Source organism: Thalassophryne amazonica, chromosome 14 (genome assembly GCF_902500255.1).
Source record: "Thalassophryne amazonica chromosome 14, fThaAma1.1, whole genome shotgun sequence".
In the NCBI taxonomy this organism is placed as follows: domain Eukaryota; kingdom Metazoa; phylum Chordata; class Actinopteri; order Batrachoidiformes; family Batrachoididae; genus Thalassophryne; species Thalassophryne amazonica.
Window position 1 is genome coordinate 33,189,439 of NC_047116.1, and position 21,729 is coordinate 33,211,167.

A 21,729-nucleotide genomic window follows, 5' to 3' on the forward strand; every position below is an offset into this window, starting at 1 on the left:
GCAGGGGGTCCATAGCTTAAAACTATTCTCCGTTTCAGGTACCCATCATGCAAATATGAACTTTCCACCATTCAATGCTACAGAGATATAGTGGATCCAAAAAGATCATGGTTCCCTCATCACTGTGCAAATTAATATATAGCAACACGACTCTTCCCATAGTTTCATAAATACCTCATGTGGAGTGTTACAATTTGACTGTCGCTATATTTGTGCACATGAATGAACTTTCATTTTGTATTATGTCAACAGTGGTTAGAAGAAAAAGAACAAAGTCCTATATAGCCCTAAGGCAGAATTGATGGTTAGACAAGTGTGACACTGTGATGTTTGAATACATTTGCATACTTAGAAGGAGAACCTTATGTTTGAGTCCTTGGTGTGTCTGAAGATGTGGAAAATTCATATTCATAAAGACTTACCACCTGCTGCAGCTACTAGAACAAACCAGATGTTTTATCTTTAAGGAGGTGAAAAGGCAGTCAGAGAGAGAAGGATTATTGAAGCACAGAGAGTCATCCTGTTTTAATCAGGAAACGTGAATGTTTTGTGGGAAATTACAGAGAGAAATTAACTTTTTAGGCTACCATCAGAGCCACGGTTTCCAGGGCTTTTAATACGACATAAAGCTGTGCAAAATGCTAAATTTCTGCTGTGTTCACTAAATTGTTGTCTGACAGAAATTCTGCTTTGACGACCGGTATGACGGTTTTCCTACTGCCAACATGTGAGCGCAGCATTGTTAAGATCTTTGCATTCTAATGAGGGGATCTTAATTTTTAGGTTTGGCTATACGTCATCAGTGCATAGTTACATTATGGGTACCTCATGTGGAGAATATATGGCGCAAAGCAACGCCATGATGAAGCCTCACAGGACATGTTCTGGCATGTCCAGGCTCATCCACAATTTCTCGGTTAGTCACACGACTGAAAACCCACCGACAGATGGGTTTGATCTGGTTGTTGATCTGGTTGTTTCATGATTTGGTTGTTTCAGCGGGGTTTGAGCCTGTCGATCGGCACTCGGAGCGCGGCACACTCTCAGCAGCTGTGGGCGGTCTTTAAACCGGCTGGAGCACTCCTTAATCTGTGTAATCCCCATAAAATCGTCCCTCAAAGCCATGAATGGTGTCCACCTGGAGGTCTCTCACAGTTTCTGGAAAAAATTGATGCAGCAAAGCTCCAAATCGTTCAGACATTTATTCGCAATAAAAATCCGACGAGAGGGGTGGACCACTGCTCACACAAAGCCTGCTCACAGGCGAATGACGCAACCGACAGGCGTGAAAAAACTCACGCATGCGCACGAAGGTTCAAGCTTGGCTGATGCAATCACACGTGATTCAAATCCATATGGTTTTTGAAAAAAATAAAAAGGTCGGATACTTTTCTAACAGACCTTGTATATATTATACAAATAATGGATGGTAAGGAGTCCAACATAGAGAAATATTGGATGAAGAAAAGTTATATTGGACAAGGCGTAGCCGAGTCCAATATAACTTTTCTCCATCCAATATAACTGTTCTCCACCCCCCTCCCAAATTAAGCAAACAACAAAGAGTCAAGTAAATTAGATCAATTTATTTTGTTGTGAACAGCATATGATTGATTCTGATGCGATGAAAGCTTCTAAAATGTCAGTAGCGTGCTTGTCTACCTTCTTAGTGTTTTTGGCATCCTTGGAGTTCAATATTTCCACCAGTTCCTCCTCTGTGAACTCAGCAAACCTTGCTGGAAGATGATTTTCTGCTGTTGTTGACATGTTTGTTGCCATTTTTCAACCAGCGTCTGTCAGCTAGTTCCTGACCTTCGTATGCCGCGCTCTGATTGGCTAGCTGTTGGCAGTAAGCTCTAACACTATTGGTTAGTGGGAACCGATCCAATATAACTTTTGGTCCTAGCCTTTTTGGATCCTTTTGGAGCCAACATAACTTTCTGGTGCCAAGCATGCCAAAATACAGGTAAATGATGGACAGAAAGGCTAATCTGTGATTGGCTATTGCAATCTGAGTGGCAAACACATATATATATATATATATATATATATATATATATATATATATATATATATATATATATATATATATATATATATATATATATATATATATATATGTGTGTGTGTGTGTGTGTGTGTATATGAAAAATTACAACAGCAGCATGCACTCCACGTGTCAAATTGTGTGAAATATGGCGTACACATGAAGGGTCTACTGCTAATGATCTAATGCTATGAAGGATATATATATAATTGGTATCTCATGTGGAGGAGACGATGTGTTGTACTAACTAAGAGTCTGTGTGTTGTATTGGTACAGGTTGGGTATTATTGGGTATTACCATTGACAGTGTAATACTTTGTCTTAATGTATCATATCTAACCCCCAGAATTTCAGTGTGTTGCTATGGAGAAAAATAAAGTTTATTTGTCAGTCAACCTCTGCTCTTGAAGGTGGGACATTATGAGCCCCAAGTTGCTCTTGTTCTTTAATATTTATTACAGTTAAGATAATGAAGACCATCCTTTAACAATACTTTTGTGCAGTATAATGTGGTAGTTTTTCCATCAATGTTTTTCCCAGATGGAGCATGAGCGTGTATGGGTCTCCCGATGCTCCACTGAGACCCAGCTAAAGGCGCTGACCCATCAGTGGCAGCGGGATAGGGAAGAGCTGCTGGCCAGTGCCCTCATCACCCTGCAGGAGGCCAGGCGAGCTCACCAGGAGCAGCTGGCACGCCGCAGAGACCACCAACACCAGCAGGCTGTCTGCTCACATCTCAGAGACAAGGTTAGTAATGCATGATAACACCTCTTTCATATGTGGCAGCGTGTGCAGTAATATCAACTCTTATTCACCGTTATTTCAGTAGTTGTCAATTACATAAACATTTACAAGCTTAGTGTACTTTTATATTGATAGTAAAAGTAAGTCCCTTCGGCTGCTCCCTTGTTTGGACTTGGGGTCGCCACAACAAATCCAAGGTGGATCTGCATGTTAAATTGGCTTAGGTTTTACGCCGGATGCCCTTCCTGACGCAACTCCACCTTACATGGAGAAATGTGGCAGGGGTGGAATTTGAACCTGGAACCTTCTGCACTGAAACCAAACACATTAACCACTTGGCCACAACCCCTGTGTACTTTTATATTGATGATTTTGCAAATACTGCAATACAATTTGTCTTTCAGTCGACCAGAACCAAAATCTTCAACATTGCCAAGGAATTTATTTATTCATTTGTTTACTTATTTATTTTTCATATAGTTCACAAGCTGCTACATCACAAAGTAGCTCCTTAATTTGGTGTCAAATTATTTCCCACATAAAAACCCATTCTTGAATGACTTTTTATCAAAGAAGCAATTATTTAGGGTGACCCAGTTGAGGCATCAGAATCAGAATAGCCTTTATTCACCAAGTATCTACAATAATACAAGGAATTTGACTCCGCTTTGAACTGTAGTTTCTCTGTACGAGCATGTATAAATATGCAATAAAAGCTAATAATTCACAATAAAAAGGTGCAAATAAAATGTGCAAATAGATGTGTGATAAAAAGAATGTGAGCAAAGGAGAAACAGACAAACAGTTTGAAGTTATACATGAGGTATATGAATTAGTAAGATTTTTTGCAGGCTAAATTGTTCATCAGTGTGACGGCCTGTGGAAAGAAACTGTTCCTGTGTCTTGTTGTTGTAGCGTACAGATATCTGTAATATTGACCAGAGGAGAGGAATTTAAACAGTGTGTGTCCAGGGTGTGAGGGGTCTGCAGAGATGTTACTACCTTGCTTCCTGATCATGGATGAATATAACTCCTGGATGGATTTTTTTTCTGCAGACCTGACAGTTCATTGAAGTCTGTGTCTGTCATGTTTGGAGGCAGAGGGAAACCAAACAGAGGGGTCCAGCAGGGGTCCTGTGATGTCCTTCAGGTAGCTCTTTCCATTGTGCCTGCAGTGGGCATTGGCTATTTCCATTGTGAGGAAATGTCAATTACGGAACTATGGCCATGTTGTACATCCCCCTGTGCCTGATTATAGCAGGTGGATGAGGTCACGGTGATGCCCATGTATCACCTAGGTGTAGCAGATAGATTGTTGTTTTTGGGAGATAAAGATGATCTGCAGGTTGTTCGCCAGTCAGGACCCATGGCAGTTCTATAGGTCCCAGATGTGGTACAAAACCATACCCCTTCTTTATGGCATCAACATAAGTTTAAAGATAGGTTTCTTTACATTTTCATATGTTGATTTCTGAGGATTTTTTTGTTGTTGTTGTTTGCATGTTTGATCATTCTTTGTTGTATTTTGTGCGATTGATTTTTGTTATTACCTCTGCCAACTAAGTTTTCACCCCTGTTTGTTTGTTTGGCTGTCTGTTTGTGAACAACCTGGAGCCCACAATTTTACATATATCCTTATGAAATTTTTCCTGAAGCTTCATATCCTAATAGGCAAGAAGTGATTCAATTTTCAAGGTCATAGGTCAAAGGTATAGTGGTCTTACATCAAATATGGGAATAATTGTTGGCAGTGCAGCTTCAAATTCGGTGGAACTGATAATATTCAGCTACATTCCAGAACAGCCTAGGCACAAATCCTTACTTTTGTAAAAGCATATGTGGATGTGTTGTTGTGAGAGATGGATAATCTACCAGACGAATAGCAGCATCTGCTGACTCGAATGCATTCGGTATTTTGCCTGTCTGCCTGACAGCATCTCCCACTTCACCTGCCACTGGAGATGGGCTGTTAATGCAAACAAGCTAATAAGGATGGTCTTGTAAACACAGTACCACTCTCTGGGAGTTGTGTTTGCAGTGACATTCAGACTGCAAGCAAGTTACTAGTATCACAACAAAATCTATGTGACTGTCACAGTGCTGCTTGTCAGTTTGTTGGTGTTGTCAGACATTTTGAGTAGGGTTTAGAAAGATATGAATGAAAATATAACACTGGCCATACCTGCAAAATGGTTACTATGGGTCAAGATGTTAGCTTGCGCTGAACAGGCAAGTCTCAGGTTTGCTCCTTCTTGCCATGTGAAGTGTTAATAGTCTGTTTGTTTGCATGCTTCCTTCAACTACTTTCCAGACCTGTGCATCATGCCGTATAGAGAGGACACTGAATTGCTCTTAAGGTTGAGTGCAGATGTGATCGACCACCGGTGTGTTCATGGTGTTTCTTTATTCTCCACAAAATGCAGGCTTTAGAAGTCTTTAGCCTCATATGATTCCAAACGCTGATATTCCAGCAAGGCAAATCAATGATTAATTGTGTTTTTCAAGCCCAAATAATCATTTGATTTTGTGTCTAGTCTATGAATAATGGCTTCTGGAGATGAAATACTGCTCTAATCATATGGGAATACTAACCCACTATAGGCCTTAGGTGTTAGTTTAAAAAAATTGATTTGCCAATTTGTAAGTGCTGATTTATACAACTAATTCAGTAGAACAGGCGGCAAACATTCAGGGTAGGTCAAGCACTGTTGTGATACAAACCAACAGCTGGGGGCTTTTCTCAGGTTGCCATGCATCTTTGCACAATAGAAACATGACAGCATACTCTCCCATAACTGGATCAACAATATATGTAATGACACAACTTTCTGTGTCAGGGCCCCATCACACTTGGCGAGAATGAGCACAAATGAAGCCAACCCAGGCCGAATGTAAAAAAAAAAACAAGATTCATTCCACTTTGTTGGCGGGGGGAGGGAGCTAAGGATTGTGGAAGACAGCTGTCCAACTACTGAGACTGCGCTTCAACCCGCCTTGAATGATTCGTGCACACAACGTGTGCATTAGGCCTCCGAACGCAGTACAAATGTAGATGGAAAACATTGGGATTACCGTGACAGCTGTCAGAATCCAGTGGTGAAGATATGATGAATGCACTCACATTGCCGTACGAGTGAGCGCGAGTCGAGAAAATGTATTCCAGCAGCACTTAAGGTGCACTTATGGTGCATTCAGGCACAGTTGGGACATTCGGTCCTTGGCGAATCATTTCGGACTGGCTCTCAAATGTGATCAGAATGCCTTGAATACTGTTTTCATGTAGTACAAATGTTTAGATTCCAGTCAGATTGCGGTCAGACTGCACTCCAACCGCTGTTCGATATTTTTCCACCTCAACTGCACCTCGACTGCTTTGCACATGTGCAAAACATTCAGGAGGGCCACAGGAATTTGGCTGACTGTTTAGACTCCTCTCAGACTGCTGGCAGACATCCTCGAATGCACCTCAATTCTTACGGAATGTACATTGAATTTTCATTAGGACGACATTCGGCCTCATTCGGCCTCTAGTGTGACGGGAGTATGAAGAAAACACCATCTAAAAAAAAAAAACTGTATATTTTGTTTGTCAGTGCCTTTAGTATTTATGATTTTTTTTAACAAAGTCAACAGCATTTTCAACATTCAAATGATGAAGAAATGTGTTTTTGACAATGTGTCAAGGGTTTGGCTGGTCCCCTCATTAACAGTGTCAGCGGTGATCACCTCTTTGCCGTTTGTCTTGGAGTGTACCCTGGAGGATGGTCTTGGCCAGAGGGTCATGGCAGTTAGCACGAATATCGAAAAGAAGTGCACACCATTGTTGAGTAGGTGTTGGCTACGGAGCTGATATGAAAAGAGAAACCAAAGTAGTTGCACAAAACTTGCCGATTCAATGCATGGGGAGGAAGGGGCGGGGTGTGTATGTTAATGATTAGTCACCAACATTTCAATTGCAAACAGTCTTCTTAAGGGACATCCCTTATACTGGTTGGGGGACCCAAGGCAGTTTAATGGTGTGGTGAATGCACCAATGCTTGACTTTCAGACTTGACCTTTAATGGTCCTTCAGAGCAAGGGTGCAGATACAAGTAAATGCCCAAGACAATATATGTGTGTGTGGGTGGGTGGGTGGGAATAAAACCAGCCCATCTACGTGTTATTAAAACCAACCTAATTTTGTGTTGGCTGCTTAAAATGGTCTGCAGTATTAAAATGTGCATTTAGATCTAAAAGGACTAATATAGTGCTCTGATGGGCTGCTATTAAACAGCCATTAGTGCCTTTTAAAAAAAGCCATTTCTGTGCTGTTGCTCTAAAACTGTATTAAAACCTATCCTAAAGATTATTAGTAGACATAAAACTTAAACTTAAAAGTTGAGTGGAAATGTATATTTGTAAAACATTTTGCTAAAACTGTCATCTTAGAAATTGGCCTAAAATTATTTAAAACCAACCAAATCATGCTGGATTGACTTGTTTCACAGTGATGAGGGAAAAAGAATGAGGAAGATTTAAGGGTGACATCAAGTTTACTTAACATCCATGTTACTTTACTTATCTATCCATGAAGCCAGAGGACACACACCAATTAGTTAAACTGCAGGAATGTCTTTCAGACATAAAGACATGGATGACCTCTAATTTCCTGCTTTTAAATTCAGATAAAACTGGAGTTATTGTACTTGGCCCCACAAATCTTAGAAACATGGTGTCTAACCAGATCCTTACTCTGGATGGCATTACCCTGACCTCCAGTAATACTGTGAGAAATCTTGGAGTCATTTTTGATCAGGATATGTCCTTCAATGTGCATATTAAGCAAATATGTAGGACTGCTTTTTTGCATTTGCGCAATATCTCTAAAATTAGAAAGGTTTTGTCTCAGAATGATGCTGAAAGCTAATTCATGCATTTATTTCTTCTAGGCTGGACTATTGTAATTCATTATTATCTGGTTGTCCTAAAAGTTCCCTGAAAAGCCTTCAATTAATTCAAAATGCTGCAGCTAGAGTATTGACAGGGACTAGAAGGAGAGAGCATATTTCACCCATATTGGCTTCCTTCATTGGCTCCCTGTTAATTCCAGAATAGAATTTAAAATTCTTCTTACGTATAAGGTTTTGAATAATCAGGTCCCATCTTATCTTAGGGACCTCATAGTACCATATCACCCCAATAGAGCGCTTCGCTCTCAGACTGCAGGCTTACTTGTAGTTCCTACGGTTTGCAAGAGTAGAATGGGAGGCAGAGCCTTCAGCTTTCAGGCTCCTCTCCTGTGGAACGAGCTCCCAATTCGGATCAGGGAGACAGACACCCTCTCTACTTTACGATTAAGCTTAAAACTTTCCTTTTTGCTAAAGCTTATGGTTAGGGCTGGATCGGGTGACCCTGAACCATCCCTTAGTTATGCCGCTATAGACTTAGACTGCTGGGGGGTTCCCATGATGCACTGAGTGTTTCTTTTTATTCACCTCTTTTTTCTCTGTATGCACCACTCTGCATTTAATCATTAGTGATTGATCTCTGCTCTCTTCCATAGCATGTCTTTTTCCTGATTCTCTCCCCTCAGCCCCAACCAGTCCCAGCAGAAGACTGCCCCTCCCTGAGCCTGGTTCTGCTGGAGGTTTCTTCCTGTTAAAAGGGAGTTTTTCCTTCCCACTGTCGCCAAGTGCTTGCTCATAGGGGGTCGTTTTGACTGTTGGGGTTTTTCTGTAATTATTGTATGGCTTTTGCCTTACAATATAAAGCACCTTGGGGCAACTGTTTGTTGTGATTTGGCGCTATATAAATAAAATTGATTTGATTTGATTTGAACGTTCAGTTCTGGCAGAATAGCACCTGAGATATGAGGCCTAATGAAGTTATGTTTGGAAAAAAAATCACAGGTATTTATAGTGATGGATTATGTTATTCAAAAGAGCATCATATCTGTGCAAAGTCATTGAAGCGCCTTCTTGAGAAACAACAGGAACAATGTACGTGCACAGATTTTTGTTTGCAGGGACGATCCGATGGATGCCTGTTTCCATCATAGCTTTCTTTCCGTTACCGTTATTATCGGAGTATAGCGACATGCCGTCCAGCTAAGATGGATTCCCCACCACGTTGCATTTGCTTCCCAAACGCTTTGTTTCTCCAGATGCTCCCTCTGACCCCGAAACTCTCCCAAGACCCCACTAAATTATTCACCTCTCTGGAGACCGGCCTTCATTTGTACACTCCAAATTGTATTTTCAGCTTTATCATTTTTACTGTTGCATGATTTAGTGAGGAAGACTGGCATTGGTTTGTAGTGTAGCTCCCAGCCATCAGCCACTTTGAGCAAAATTTATATTTTATGGAGGATTCAGTCACCATCATGAATTTATGAGCTCTGTTCTCACTTTTGTAACATTTTTCTGCATTGCATGCTGTCCATATTGCCTCGATGATGCTTCATTTCAAGTTGAAGTAGCAGAAGTAGCAACAATGTTCACAAAATGTTGTTGTTTTAAAGAAAGTGTGCTGGATTTGGGGTTGTTTATTTGCACTTCCCACAAATAATCACCTCTGTACCAGAGCAGGTTGAAGTGACAGCGTGCATTTGAGGCCAATTTTTTTAACCGCTACCTCATCATTCTGACCTCATTATGAGCTTGGCTGAGAGCTGCCAACCGTCTTCAGCTCTCTTCTGAGGCAGTTGGGAAGAAAATCAGGGTAATTGATTTCAGAGTTAGATTGAACCCCCGTGTTTTATGAAGGGCAAAGCTGTCACGCAAACCAGAGCTCAAGATCTCCAAGGACCACAGCTTGGGCATGCAAAAACATGGACAATCTGTTTTTCTCAGCATAATCATTCAGCATTTGTTTAGTATCCGAGGGAACTGTGGATGTGTTGTACATGTACAATTTATAAGTGGTAGATCAGGGCTGAGCTCACAGATCGCTGATGGAACTCCGATTGAGGTCCTTGTCTGCTTCTATTATACTGAAAACAAGAATGTCTTTTTTTAGTGTTAATGATAGAAGCTCATCAGATTGAAGACCATCAGTGGAGTAAATGGTATTACTGATTGCCCATCATCATATGTTGTCCTTGTGTCCATCTGTCTGCCCCATCTGACAACCTTGATTTCAAATTTCTGCTTCTCCTGGGATTCTTATTGGAACAGTCTAAATTTTCTATTATGCAAACTTGATCCAAAGGGTTGCAAACTAATGGAGCCGGAATTTAAACTTTTCAGCCACAATCCCCACATGATGTGGAAACAGCCAAAATAAATAAATAAATAAGTAAATTGCTGGTCCTGCTTGGGTATTTTATGGATTTCTTTCAAGTCTAAACCAGTCTAAAATGAGATGGGCTCAAATCTGGCAACCTTGACAGCTGCACTGGACAAGCTTGTGCAGTGGACTTAATGTGTAGCTTATTTGTCAGTAGTTATTTTTAGTTCACTTATGAACATTACTTGTATACAATAGTGCATATGGAGCCTGAAAGCATCCCTTATTTTTTAAATTTACCATCCATTTTGTCTTTGGGGAAAAATAAAATTGCACAATGACTCATGAGTTTGGATGGTCCGGGTAGAAAACATCTGTTGTATCCTTCATTTTCAGGTGAACAATGCCACACATGCCGGCCACTTTCCTAGCAGCCTTCAAATTGAGATAGCCTAGTTGTGCCACTTATGGTTTAAGCGGCCAATGAAAGCAGCCTTTGAAACATTGAGTCGCTCGGGGACTTCCGGTATGGCGTTTAGAGAGTAGACAGGATTGTTTCGAGGCACAAATCTGGGGAGGGGTACAGAAACATGTTGCTTTGAAGGCCTCAATGAGTACAGTGGCCTCCATCATCTGTAAATGGAAGAAGTTCAGCTCCACCAGGACTCTTCCTAGAGCTGACTGCCTGTTTAAACTGAGCAATCAGGGGAGAAGGACCTTATTAGGGTGGTGACCAAGAACACGCTGATCACTCTGTCAGAGCTCCAGCATTCTTCTGTGGAGAGAGGAGAACCTTCCAGTAGGACAACCGTCTCTGCAGCAATCTAACAATCGGGCCTGTATGGTAGAGTGGCCAGACGGAAACCACTCCTTAGTAAAAGGCACATGGCAGCCTGTCTGGAGTTTGCCAAAAGGCACCTGAAAGACTCACAGACCATAAGAAACAAATACTGTTGTCAAAGATTGAACTCTTTGGTGTGAATGCCAGACATCATAGTTGGAGGAAACCAGGCACCATCCCTACAGTGAAGCATGGTGTTGGCAGCATCATGCTGTGGGGATGTTTTTCAGTGGCAGGAACTGGGAGACTAGTCAGGATTGAAGGAAAGATGAATGCAGCAATGTACAGAGACATCCTGCATGAAAACCTGCTCCAGAGCACTCTTGACCTCAGACTGCGGTGAACTGTTCATCTTTCAGTAGGACAATCACCCTAGGCACACAGCCAAGATATCAAAGTCGTGACTTCAGGACAACTCTGTGAATGTCTTTGAGTGACCCAGCCAGAGTCCAGACCTGAAATCCGATTGAACATCTCTGGAGAGATCTGAAAATGGCTGTGCACCAACGCTCTCCATCCTGCCTGATGGAGCTTAAGAGGTGCTGCAAAGAGGAATGAGCAAAACTGGCCAAAGATAGGTGGGCCAAGGTTGTGGCATCATATTCAAGAAGACTTGAGGCTGTAATTGCTGCCAAAGGTACATCAACAAAGTATTGGGCAAAGGGTGTGAATACTTATGTACAATTGATTCCTTAGAGTTTTGTTTTTAATAAATTTGCAAAATTAAAAAAACAAACACTTTTTTCATGTTGTTGTTATGGGGTGTGTCAGGATGTGAGTTTTTGTCTTGTTTTATTTTCATGTTTTGGTTGATTTTGTATTGTTCGGTTGCTTCTCTTGGTGGGGTTTTCCAACTTGTGTTTATCTGCCCCTGTCCCTCTTGTCTGTCTCTCCTGTCACTTGGTGGTGGGCGTTTCCCTCTCTCTGGCCACACCCTCATTCTGGTGCATTCCACCCACACCTACTCCCAATCTGCACCTGATCACCTGGGTGTACTTAAGATCCTCATTTTGCCCTGCTCCCTCGCCAGATTGATCCGCCTTGTGCCTTCTCTCGAGCTCTGTTTTTGTGTATTCCTGACCTGCTTGCCTCTCGTGTGTTATGACCACCTACCTGTATTATCGACCATGCCTAAGCCTGATTTTCCATGTACTTCTGCTCTTGTTGGACTGCCTTTTTGTGTACTGGGCCCCGTTTACTGCTTCAGTAAACTGCTTTTACTCACAGAGCTCTACTGTTGAGTCCTGCATTTGTGTCCAGTCTTTCTGTGGAAACAGACCTGATAGAGTGTTGTGAATACAATTTTGAGGGAAGAAATTAACTTACTCCATTTTGGAATAAGGCTGTAACATAACAAAAGGTGGATAAAGTGAAGCGCTGTAAATACTTTCCGGATGCACTGTAATTTTGTTCTTTCAATGCACAGTAATCCAGTCAATAAAATTATCTGTAATTAGGAAGAGTTGGGTCTGAAGTTCGGGGAAGGTTTATGGGATAAGGCTGAAGGCAGAATTTGTACGCCATCATCTTGTGCAAGACTTTCACTAATTCAGTTGAAAGTCGTATACAGGCTGCATTTATCAACGTCCAAATTATCCAAAATTTATCCCACTGTTCCCAATGTAACTCCTCTCTCTGTCATTTTTGTATGTTTTTCTGTGCCCCAAACCTCAACCATATTTGGATTTTTTATTTTTTTTTATTTTGATGTTATCGCTCATGTTCTTGGAGTCAGGCTGGAGCCTTGTCCGCTGATCATTATTTTTGGAGTTTCTGGAGTCTCCACTGTGTCCCTTATTAACTCGCAGGTGGATGTAATTGCCTTTAACTCATTGCTAGCATATTGCAGAATATTGTTATCCTGGAAAGCTCCACATCCCCCATCCATTTCTTTATGATTGAAAGATCTCATATTTTTTTAACTTGAAAAAAACTCAAGTTTAGACTCAGAGGGAGGGCTGATGGGTTTCTGAAACTGTGACAACCTTGTATCACTTATCTTGGATCGTTGAAAACCTTTGGAACCGATTAAACTGATTATCGTGTGTGTGTGTGTTTATTATTTCATTTGGCCTATGGTTAGTATATTGGAATTAGATGTTCATGAATGTTCAGGTTGTCTCTTGCTGAAATAAAAAGATAAATGTTTAACTAGAGACATTCATCACGAAATGCCCTGCGCGCAGCATTATTTTCCATGCAAAGTTAGTAATATGTACTTGTATGGGGTGGGTATTTGGTTGAAGTCTTATTTGTTTGATGTACACTGATATATACAATGAAAAAATTGGAGAGTGGCATAATATTTATTTAGAGGATGTGACAAACAGTGACCATAAAAAGTTGGTCATGCTCGCCAGCCTTCAAAACAAATGCAACCACTGGCCTTCGAACCTATGCGAAGTACTCCTCCAAGGCATGTACCCATCAAGTATGAAGTTTCTATGAGCAAAAGGTGCCGAGCTACGTTGTGGCGAAGGATTTGAAAGTTGTGACCATTGGTGACCTTGAAAAGTAGGTCAAGGTCACTGGCCTTCGAACCCATGCGAAGTACGCCTCCAAGGCATGCACCCACCAAATATAAAGTTTCTGCAAGCAATAGGTGCCAAGCTACATTGCAGCAAATGAATTGCGGCCGGACAGATGGACGGACGGATGGACAAACGAACTGACGGAAGGACAGACGGACGGACAACCCGGATGCTACATGCCCCGCCTCGCGGCGCCGGGCATAAAAAACATGGAGCCACTGAATTGGGACACAGCGTCTGTCTCCCTGCTGCTGTGCTCTCTTTCCCTGTTCTCTGACTCCTTCTGCTGTCCTCTCATTGCAGTGTTTCTTGTCTGGTTCTTCACACGTTTTTGATTCAGCTGATTTGGGTACACCTGCTTTCAGTTAATCATCCTTCGCAGTATTTTACATCTAGTTCTTCCCTTTGTCTTTTCTGTTGCTGATGAATCCTTGTTTACTTTCTCCTGTTTCCAGCTTCAGTTCCTATGTTCTCCTGAATTGTTTCCTGGCGGGGTTTTTTTTTTTAAGGTATTTTGCTTCTGTTTACTGCTGGCCTCAGCTTCTGTTGTCTGGACTAATTTTAGGTTCATTGCAACTGGTAATAAATATTCTCATTTTACATCTGTGCCTTTGTGTGCTTGCATCTGCATTCAAAAGTTGTTGCCTATTATGCATGTGGCTTATTCTCATGATGCATTTCATATGATATGATATGAAACCTATGCTATCATACGAAAAATTCACAATATTTTGTGCATATTCCTATGAATGTCCATGTACTTTTAATGTTTACAAATGTGCATTTTCATTTTGGCTAGATTTAGGATTGTAATAATAATAATAACAATAATAATAATAATAATAATAATAATAACAATGATAATAAGCCAAACATGACTTAAAACAAATTTTATTTTCTCTGATGATCTGCCATTCCTGCATATTGCTGCAAGAGACTGTTTTTTTTTTTCTTTTTTCAAAGTGTGAATTATTTGTTCTTGTTTTGTGTCCACTGTAATTAGTTGGTATCTTCAGTTTTTCATGTGTTCCAGCCTTTTATGTCATTGCTTTCATTTTACCTCCAACATATACCTCATTCCCAGACCCATCTGATGAAGCTTTTGTTTTTTCCACATGAGTGAATAAAGCCTGGAGGGATGGCAAGTTGTTGTATCATGCTCAGGTGCGATGAGGGCTCCCACAAGACACAAGAGCATGAAAAAAGACTTCCACAAGATGATGCTTTTCTTTTTGTTATAAAAGCTGATTTTCAGTCCCTGTTCCCTTTAGAGTTTTTTTACAGTACCAGTAACAGTGTTGCAGATTAACATACACGCTAATGATTTGTATGCTCTTTGTGCTGTGATCAGTGTACAAGTGTCCATACAGTGTGTGTGAGCATATCGCCTAGAGCCGAGTGGCACTTTGTGGAATGATAAGTGTATGCTTCATTCCTCTGATGGAGTTGGCTGATTCACTGTAGGTGAAGCCGTGCGTGGGCTGCAAAATAACAATGCTCTGAAAGATAATTGGTCATATGTATAGATTTTTCTTTCCAGTTTGATATACCTTGTGTGGTGATGAGGGAAAAACTCTTTTTATACTTTCTTTGGAAACACGATGATGTAGTGCTGTATTTTCCAGATGATGTGTCGCACTGGAGTATTAATCACATTTGTCCAAAAATGCATCATGAAGAGGAAATACACAGGTAAGTAAGTAAGTTGCATTAATTTTAAAAACATGGTGCTATTACTTCATGCAACAAAATAGAAAGAGCTTAATCGACACATCATTTTATTTTATTTGGAAGGAAAACACCATGTTACTGAGCAGAAGCTGATGGGCGAATTAATTTTATTGTAAGAACTGAATAGATGGAATCGTTAAGGAGTGCACATTTACCTCACCAAATGTTAATAAACTTTTTCATTGATTTTAGAGTATTAAAACATTATAGTTACCCTTACCTTAGCCTAGCCATCCTCCTTGCTGCTGTTTTAGTTAGTCCCATGAAGTGCAAACAAGTGCCAAGTAGCATGGAAGTTATTCCCTCTCTTTATTCATTGTGATATATTTTGAATGACAAATCAGCAAAACAAGCCTCTCCTCCCGTTTTCTTGAAAAGCCTTTCTGAAAAGTTCAGAAATTTTCAACTTGAAAGTCATCCACTCTGAGAAAAGACACTGGGTGTGGCATTCTCCTGGCAGCAGCTGCATGCATCCACATGTGCTCCATTCTTATTTAGAGCAGTTGAAAAAGACCTTAATGCAAAAACACACACACACACACTATAGTGCCAAGGAAACTGGTTCATGTTTGAATTAATAAACTTTTTAAATGTTTGTTTATTTTTATTTTGTTTTATTTATTTATTTTTGCTTTCACCTTGCTATAGCAGATCCAGTAGACATCTGCATGAGGATTTGGCAAAATTTTAATGCTACATGCCCTTCCTCTCGCAAAGTTCAACATGGAGGAACACGTGTACAGCCACTGGTGTTCCGAAGCTGTCTCAGAGTCAATTACTAATCAGGACCTACTCTGCTGATGGTGTGAGAGTGATGTGTTTTCATTCCTAATCAGATTATTACAATGTTCTGTTTACTGGTGTGTCAAAACACACAATAACTCAACTGGAATGCAGCAGCCAGAGTTCTTTCACGTATAGTACCAGTCAAAAGTCTGGGCACAGTGAAGCAGTTGTTTGTCTGTGAATGCAGTAGCAACATTAACAATCAATCTCATAAGTTACCTACTTTCTCAGATTTATGACAGCTGAGGTAGGACAAGTGGGAATCAGTGGAACTGCCAGGCAAGTCATTAGAATGAGCAGCGGTGAAAGTTTTCAGGGAAGTGGATTGTGAGAAGTGGTACGAGTTCATATCTGATCTAAAGTGTGCCATAATGTCTGAGCATGGAACGCTGTGAGGTTCAGCCATGCCCCTTGTCGCTGGCTTTGTTAACAAAAGCTGTACAAGCAGGCTGGAGTGTGCAGTTAAAAAGGCTTTAATGCTGTTGTTATTCTGACATAACTGCAGTTTTCTTTTGCTGCTGTATAATGTACAGCACCCCGTTTCCCTATGAATTTACTGAAAACAAGTTTCCACTGACAAATTACTACACACTGAACATAATAATCATTTTATTCCCTTTGCACTCTCTGATGTTGTTTCATTTCTGTTTAAACAAGCCATAACTTCAGCAATCCACAGTTGTTGTCCCATGTTTGTTCTACATCTGTGATATCAATTAACACTTTAGATCATGCCTGCACCCTGTGTGACCTCGCAATATATCTTCTGTGACTGAACATGTGACTCTTTGCTCTGTGTGGATGTAGAGAACAAAATGCCACATGCTAATGATGACACAAAGTACAGCATGTGTTATGCATGTTTGTTTACACACTCCATTTATCAGAGTTCCCAGCAGCGAGCATATTTTATCTGGACGAGAGCTGAGGATGATTGATGATGCAATTATATATGTGAGTGTGTCTTTTACTTTTTATAAACTCTCTTTAAAGTCTTTCTTTAACCATTCACATTCTGAGATAGAACGCACACTAGTTTAATCGCGACAGCTGTCAAGCTGTTGAGATGACGTACAGCACAATATTGCTCTTGGACAGTTTAAAAATATTTTTGAATAGTAATTTTTTTCTGTGCAGTATGTTCATACATGTTCATATATATATATATATATATATATATATATATATATATATATATATATATATATATATATATATATATACTCAACAAAAATATAAACGCAACACTTTTGGTTTTGCTCCCATTTTGTATGAGATGAACTCAAAGATCTAAAACTTTTTCCACATACACAATATCACCATTTCCCTCAAATATTGTTCACAAACCAGTCTAAATCTGTGATAGTGAGCACTTCTCCTTTGCTGAGATAATCCATCCCACCTCACAGGTGTGCCATATCAAGATGCTGATTAGACATGATTAGTGCACAGGTGTGCCTTAGACTGCCCACAATAAAAGGCCACTCTGAAAAGTGCAGTTTTATCACACAGCACAATGCCACAGATGTCACAAGATTTGAGGGAGCGTGCAGTTGGCATGCTGACAGCAGGAATGTCAACCAGAGCTGTTGCTCGTGTATTGAATGTTCATGTCTCTACCATAAGACATCTCCAAAGGCGTTTCAGAGAATTTGGCAGTACATCCAACCAGCCTCATAACCGCAGACTACGTGTAACCACACCAGCCCAAGACCTCCACATCTAGCATGTTCACCTCCAAGATCGTCTGAGACCAGCCACTCGGACAGCTGCTGAAACAATCGGTTTGCATAATCAAAGAATTTCTGCACAAACTGTCAGAAACCGTCTCAGGGAAGCTCATCTGCATGCTTGTCATCCTCATCGGGGTCTCGACCTGACTCCAGTTTGTCGTCGTAACCGACTTGAGTGGGCAAATGCTCACATTCACTGGCGTTTGGCACGTTGGAGAGGTGTTCTCTTCAACTCTGTGCGAAGGAGATGTGTTGCACTGCATGAGGCAAATGGTGGTCACACCAGATACTGACTGGTATCCCCCCCCCCCAATAAAACAAAACTGCACCTTTCAGAGTGGCCTTTTATTTTGGACAGTCTAAGGCACACCTGTGCACTAATCATGGTGTCTAATCAGCATCTTGGTATGGCACACCTGTGAGGTGGGATTGTGATTGCAATCTCTACTGGTAGAATCATAATTTCAACCTTGACACACACACACACACACACACACACGAGGTCTGTTAGAAAAGTATCTGACCTTTTTATTTTTTTCAAAAACCATATGGATTTGAATCACGTGTGATTGCATCAGCCAAGCTTGAACCTTCGTGCGCATGCGTGAGTTTTTTCACACCTGTCGGTTGCGTCATTCGCCTGTGAGCAGGCTTTGTGTGAGCACTGGTCCACCCCTCTCATCATTTTTTTATTGCGAATAAATGTCTGAACGATTTGGAGCTTTGCTGCATCAATTTTTTTCCAGAAACTGTGAGAGACCTCCAGGTGGACACCGTTCGGAAAATCAATATGGCTTTCAGGGACGATTTTATGGGGATTACACAGATTAAGGAGTGATGCAGACGGTTTAAAGACCGCCCATAACTGCTGAGAGCGCGCCGCGCTCCAAGCGCCGATCGACAGGCTCAAACCCTGCTGAAACAACCAGATCATTTCCAATGTGAAGGCTTTGTTGATCCGGGATGTCATCTGACTTTCACAAAAAGGCAGAAGGCGTGGACATCAGCACTTTTTGGATCAGGCTTGGATCAGGCAAGTGGTGGAGGCAAACTCCTGGCTGTTCGACTTTTACCCAGAATTAGAAGATCTGGATGAGATCTTCACTGCAAAGAGTCTCCCAGACTGGATTAAACATCCAGAGCGGCACCTGCCACCCAGTCATCAGCTTGCTGACAGTGATTCAGAGTGGGTTGATGTGGATGATGACTCATCATCAGAAGCAGAAGGTCTCGCACTCCAAGAAACTGCAAATGTATTCTTCAAGATTCAAGATTTATTTTTTGAATATTTGGACAATCCAGAGCATGCACACAGACAACAAGTTTTTTCTGCACTAGGCCAAATCCTGAGAGCAGAGCATGATATTGTGACTGCCTATCCAGACCTAGCAAATATAAAGACTTTTTTCAAGCAGGGCAGGGTTCCTACTTACATTGAGGATCCCATGAACTTTTTGTTTGAATCAGACCTGGATTATCCCTGCACTGACGCACCACAGTCAATCACTCTGTCAAATGCAACAATCTCGTCTCCTCCTTTCGCACCGGCAAAGATCATGCCCATGCCACACCTGCTACCTGAGCCTGCACCTCGGCATCTCCCAGCACAGTCGTTGGCTGCTCCATGACCACCTCCAGTACCAATACCACGTAAATATCGAGCCCCACAGCTCCAGCACCCAGCACTTACACTTGCTCCGCCCATGGAAGCTGAAGCTCCCATGTTGCCTGAACCTTCTGCACTGATCACTCCATCAGCAGATCCATCAGGAAAGGTTTTGTCACCACAGTACGTCTCTACCTACCCGCCTCCGCAATTGGCTGCACGATCCGCAACTCTGGCATCATCACTGTGCCCGCCACAGATGATGTGCACGGCATGCCCAGCTGTAAGCTCCAGTGCAAGCAGAGTCATCGTCACCATACATGCCACTGACTACGTCAGCAGCACGCTCAGCTGTAAGATCCTCAGCTGTGCAAACTAAACCATCGTCAGTGCACACACAGACAACGAAGCGTCCCGCCGTCAGTTCCTCAGCCGTGCAAATCGAATCATCGGTAGTGCGCACGACACAGACAATGACGCGCCCAGCTGTCAGCTCCTCAGCCATGCAAACCGAATCTTCACCAGCGCGTACATCACAGACAACGACGCGCCCAACTGTCAGCTCCTCAGCCATGCAAACCGAATCATCGGCAGTGCGCATGACACAGACAGCGACGCGCCCAGCTGTCAGCTCCTCAGCCATGCAAACTGAATCATCATCAGCGTGCACGCCACAGACAACGACGGGCCCAGCTGTCAGCTCCTCAGTTATGCAAACCGAACCATCGTCAGTGCACACGCCACAGACAACGATGCAGCCAGCTGTAAGCTTCTCTGCAGTGCTAATGGAATCATCAACTGTGAGTCCACCACAAGAAATGTCTTCAGTGCTACCTCATCGCATCCAATCTTTTGAATCATTCTCAGAGAAAACAGTAGAATCCAAGACCAGCAGGACAGTGAGTTTTTCTTGTTTTTTCATATTGCTTATCTGTTTGTGTCTTCACCCAACTCTGTGCTTGTTGAATAGACAAATTCAAATCCATTACCAATATTTGGTTTCATCCTTCCATGATGTTTTGTACACCTGTCTTTTGTGTTTTGGGGAGGTATTATTTTTCTGGCTGTCTCATGGGTCATGTTTTTTGGTAAATTGGATAGGCACTCCTCATTACTGGTTGTTTGACATGCCTCCCAAGTTTCTGAGTGTTTTATCTGGGTTTTGTTACCCCCTAGGTTTAGTTTGTGAAGGTATTCACCTTATGCACCTTTGGGGTTCAAAAGTTCTTATTCAATGTCTATATCTGGTTAGATCCTCTTGTGACTTGTGTACTAAGGTTTTGTGTTGTGTGGGCCGCTGAAGAGGAGGTACTGCTGGCCCACCACCACCAGAGGGCGCCCTGCCTGGAGTGCGGGCTCCAGGCACCAGAGGGCGCTGCCGCCTTATGGGAGCAGCCTGGGTGACAGCTGTCACCCATCACCGGACACAGCTGTTCCACTCAGCACAGAGGTATATCAGGAGGACGGCGTCTCCACCTCAGTGCCGAGATATCGCCTTTAGACGAAGGTAACGTTCTCTGCATTTTCTGACTAAATAGCTAACAGATTTGTTAAACCTTTTCAGGACAGCTGAATTGCTTAGATAAGTACTCACCTGCCTGTCATACTGTAACTGGAGGTGGAGGCGGCTTCTCCCCTCTCCGTTGCTAGGTGCTGTCGCATCCACGCCTGTGTTGTTGCTCTCTCCAGCCAGCAGTACCGGATCCGACGAGCGGAGGCAGTGGCCACCTGGGACTTCGGGACTTGGCGGTTCCAGTATTTCCAGGGTTCGGTGGCAGAGGAGATCTGGGTGGTTTCGGTTCGACTGAGACGGACGTCTCCTACCTTCGAGCCTGCCCACACGACACCAGCGGATTCGACCCCAAATTGTGATTGTTGTATTCATTGTGCTCGTTTCACAATAGTAAACCTTGTTATTCACCTTCCTCCATTGTCCGTTCATTGCGCCCCCTGTTGTGGGTCCGTGTTCCTACACTTTCACAACAGGATATCTCGGCCAGCGTCATGGACCCCGAGGGGCGTCAACCGGCTGTTGAACGGCCAATGGAAGACCAAGGCGCGTCGGCGGCTTCGGGAGGGGTAATCGGTGAGTTGCAGCGGATCCTCACCGCTTTCACCTCTCGGATCGATTTAATGACCGAGCAGCACGTTCTCCTAAACCGCAGGGTGGAGGCTCTCGCCGCACAAGTGGAGGCGCGCCCTTCGGGCGCCGCTGCGGCTCTCCCTCCCGAGGACCCTGCGCGTGAAAGTGACGTTCCACTGGTCGTTCAACGGTCCCTTCCTCCGTCCCCAGAAGCATACATAAGCCCTCCAGAACCGTACGGAGGCTGTGTGGAGACGTGCGCGGATTTTCTGATGCAGCGTTCGCTCGTCTTCGCACAGCGTCCCGTGATGTACGCGACTGATGCTAGCAAAGTAGCTTATGTAATAAATCTGCTTCGCGGGGAGGCACGCGCTTGGGCTACAGCGCTCTGGGAGCAGAACTCACGGCTCCTTCATACATA

At 42.5% G+C, this 21,729-nt stretch overlaps 1 protein-coding gene across 1 annotated transcript in view; it reads left to right on the forward strand.

The window, feature by feature from the left end:
- The window catches only part of LOC117525157 (coiled-coil domain-containing protein 148-like), a 101,410-nt gene that overhangs the window by 52,313 nt on the left and 27,368 nt on the right, over positions 1-21,729 (forward strand). The window contains exon 9 of the mRNA XM_034187007.1: positions 2,588-2,794. Coding sequence (XP_034042898.1) covers positions 2,588-2,794 — 207 coding nt within the window. The remainder of the gene's footprint in view (positions 1-2,587; positions 2,795-21,729) is intronic.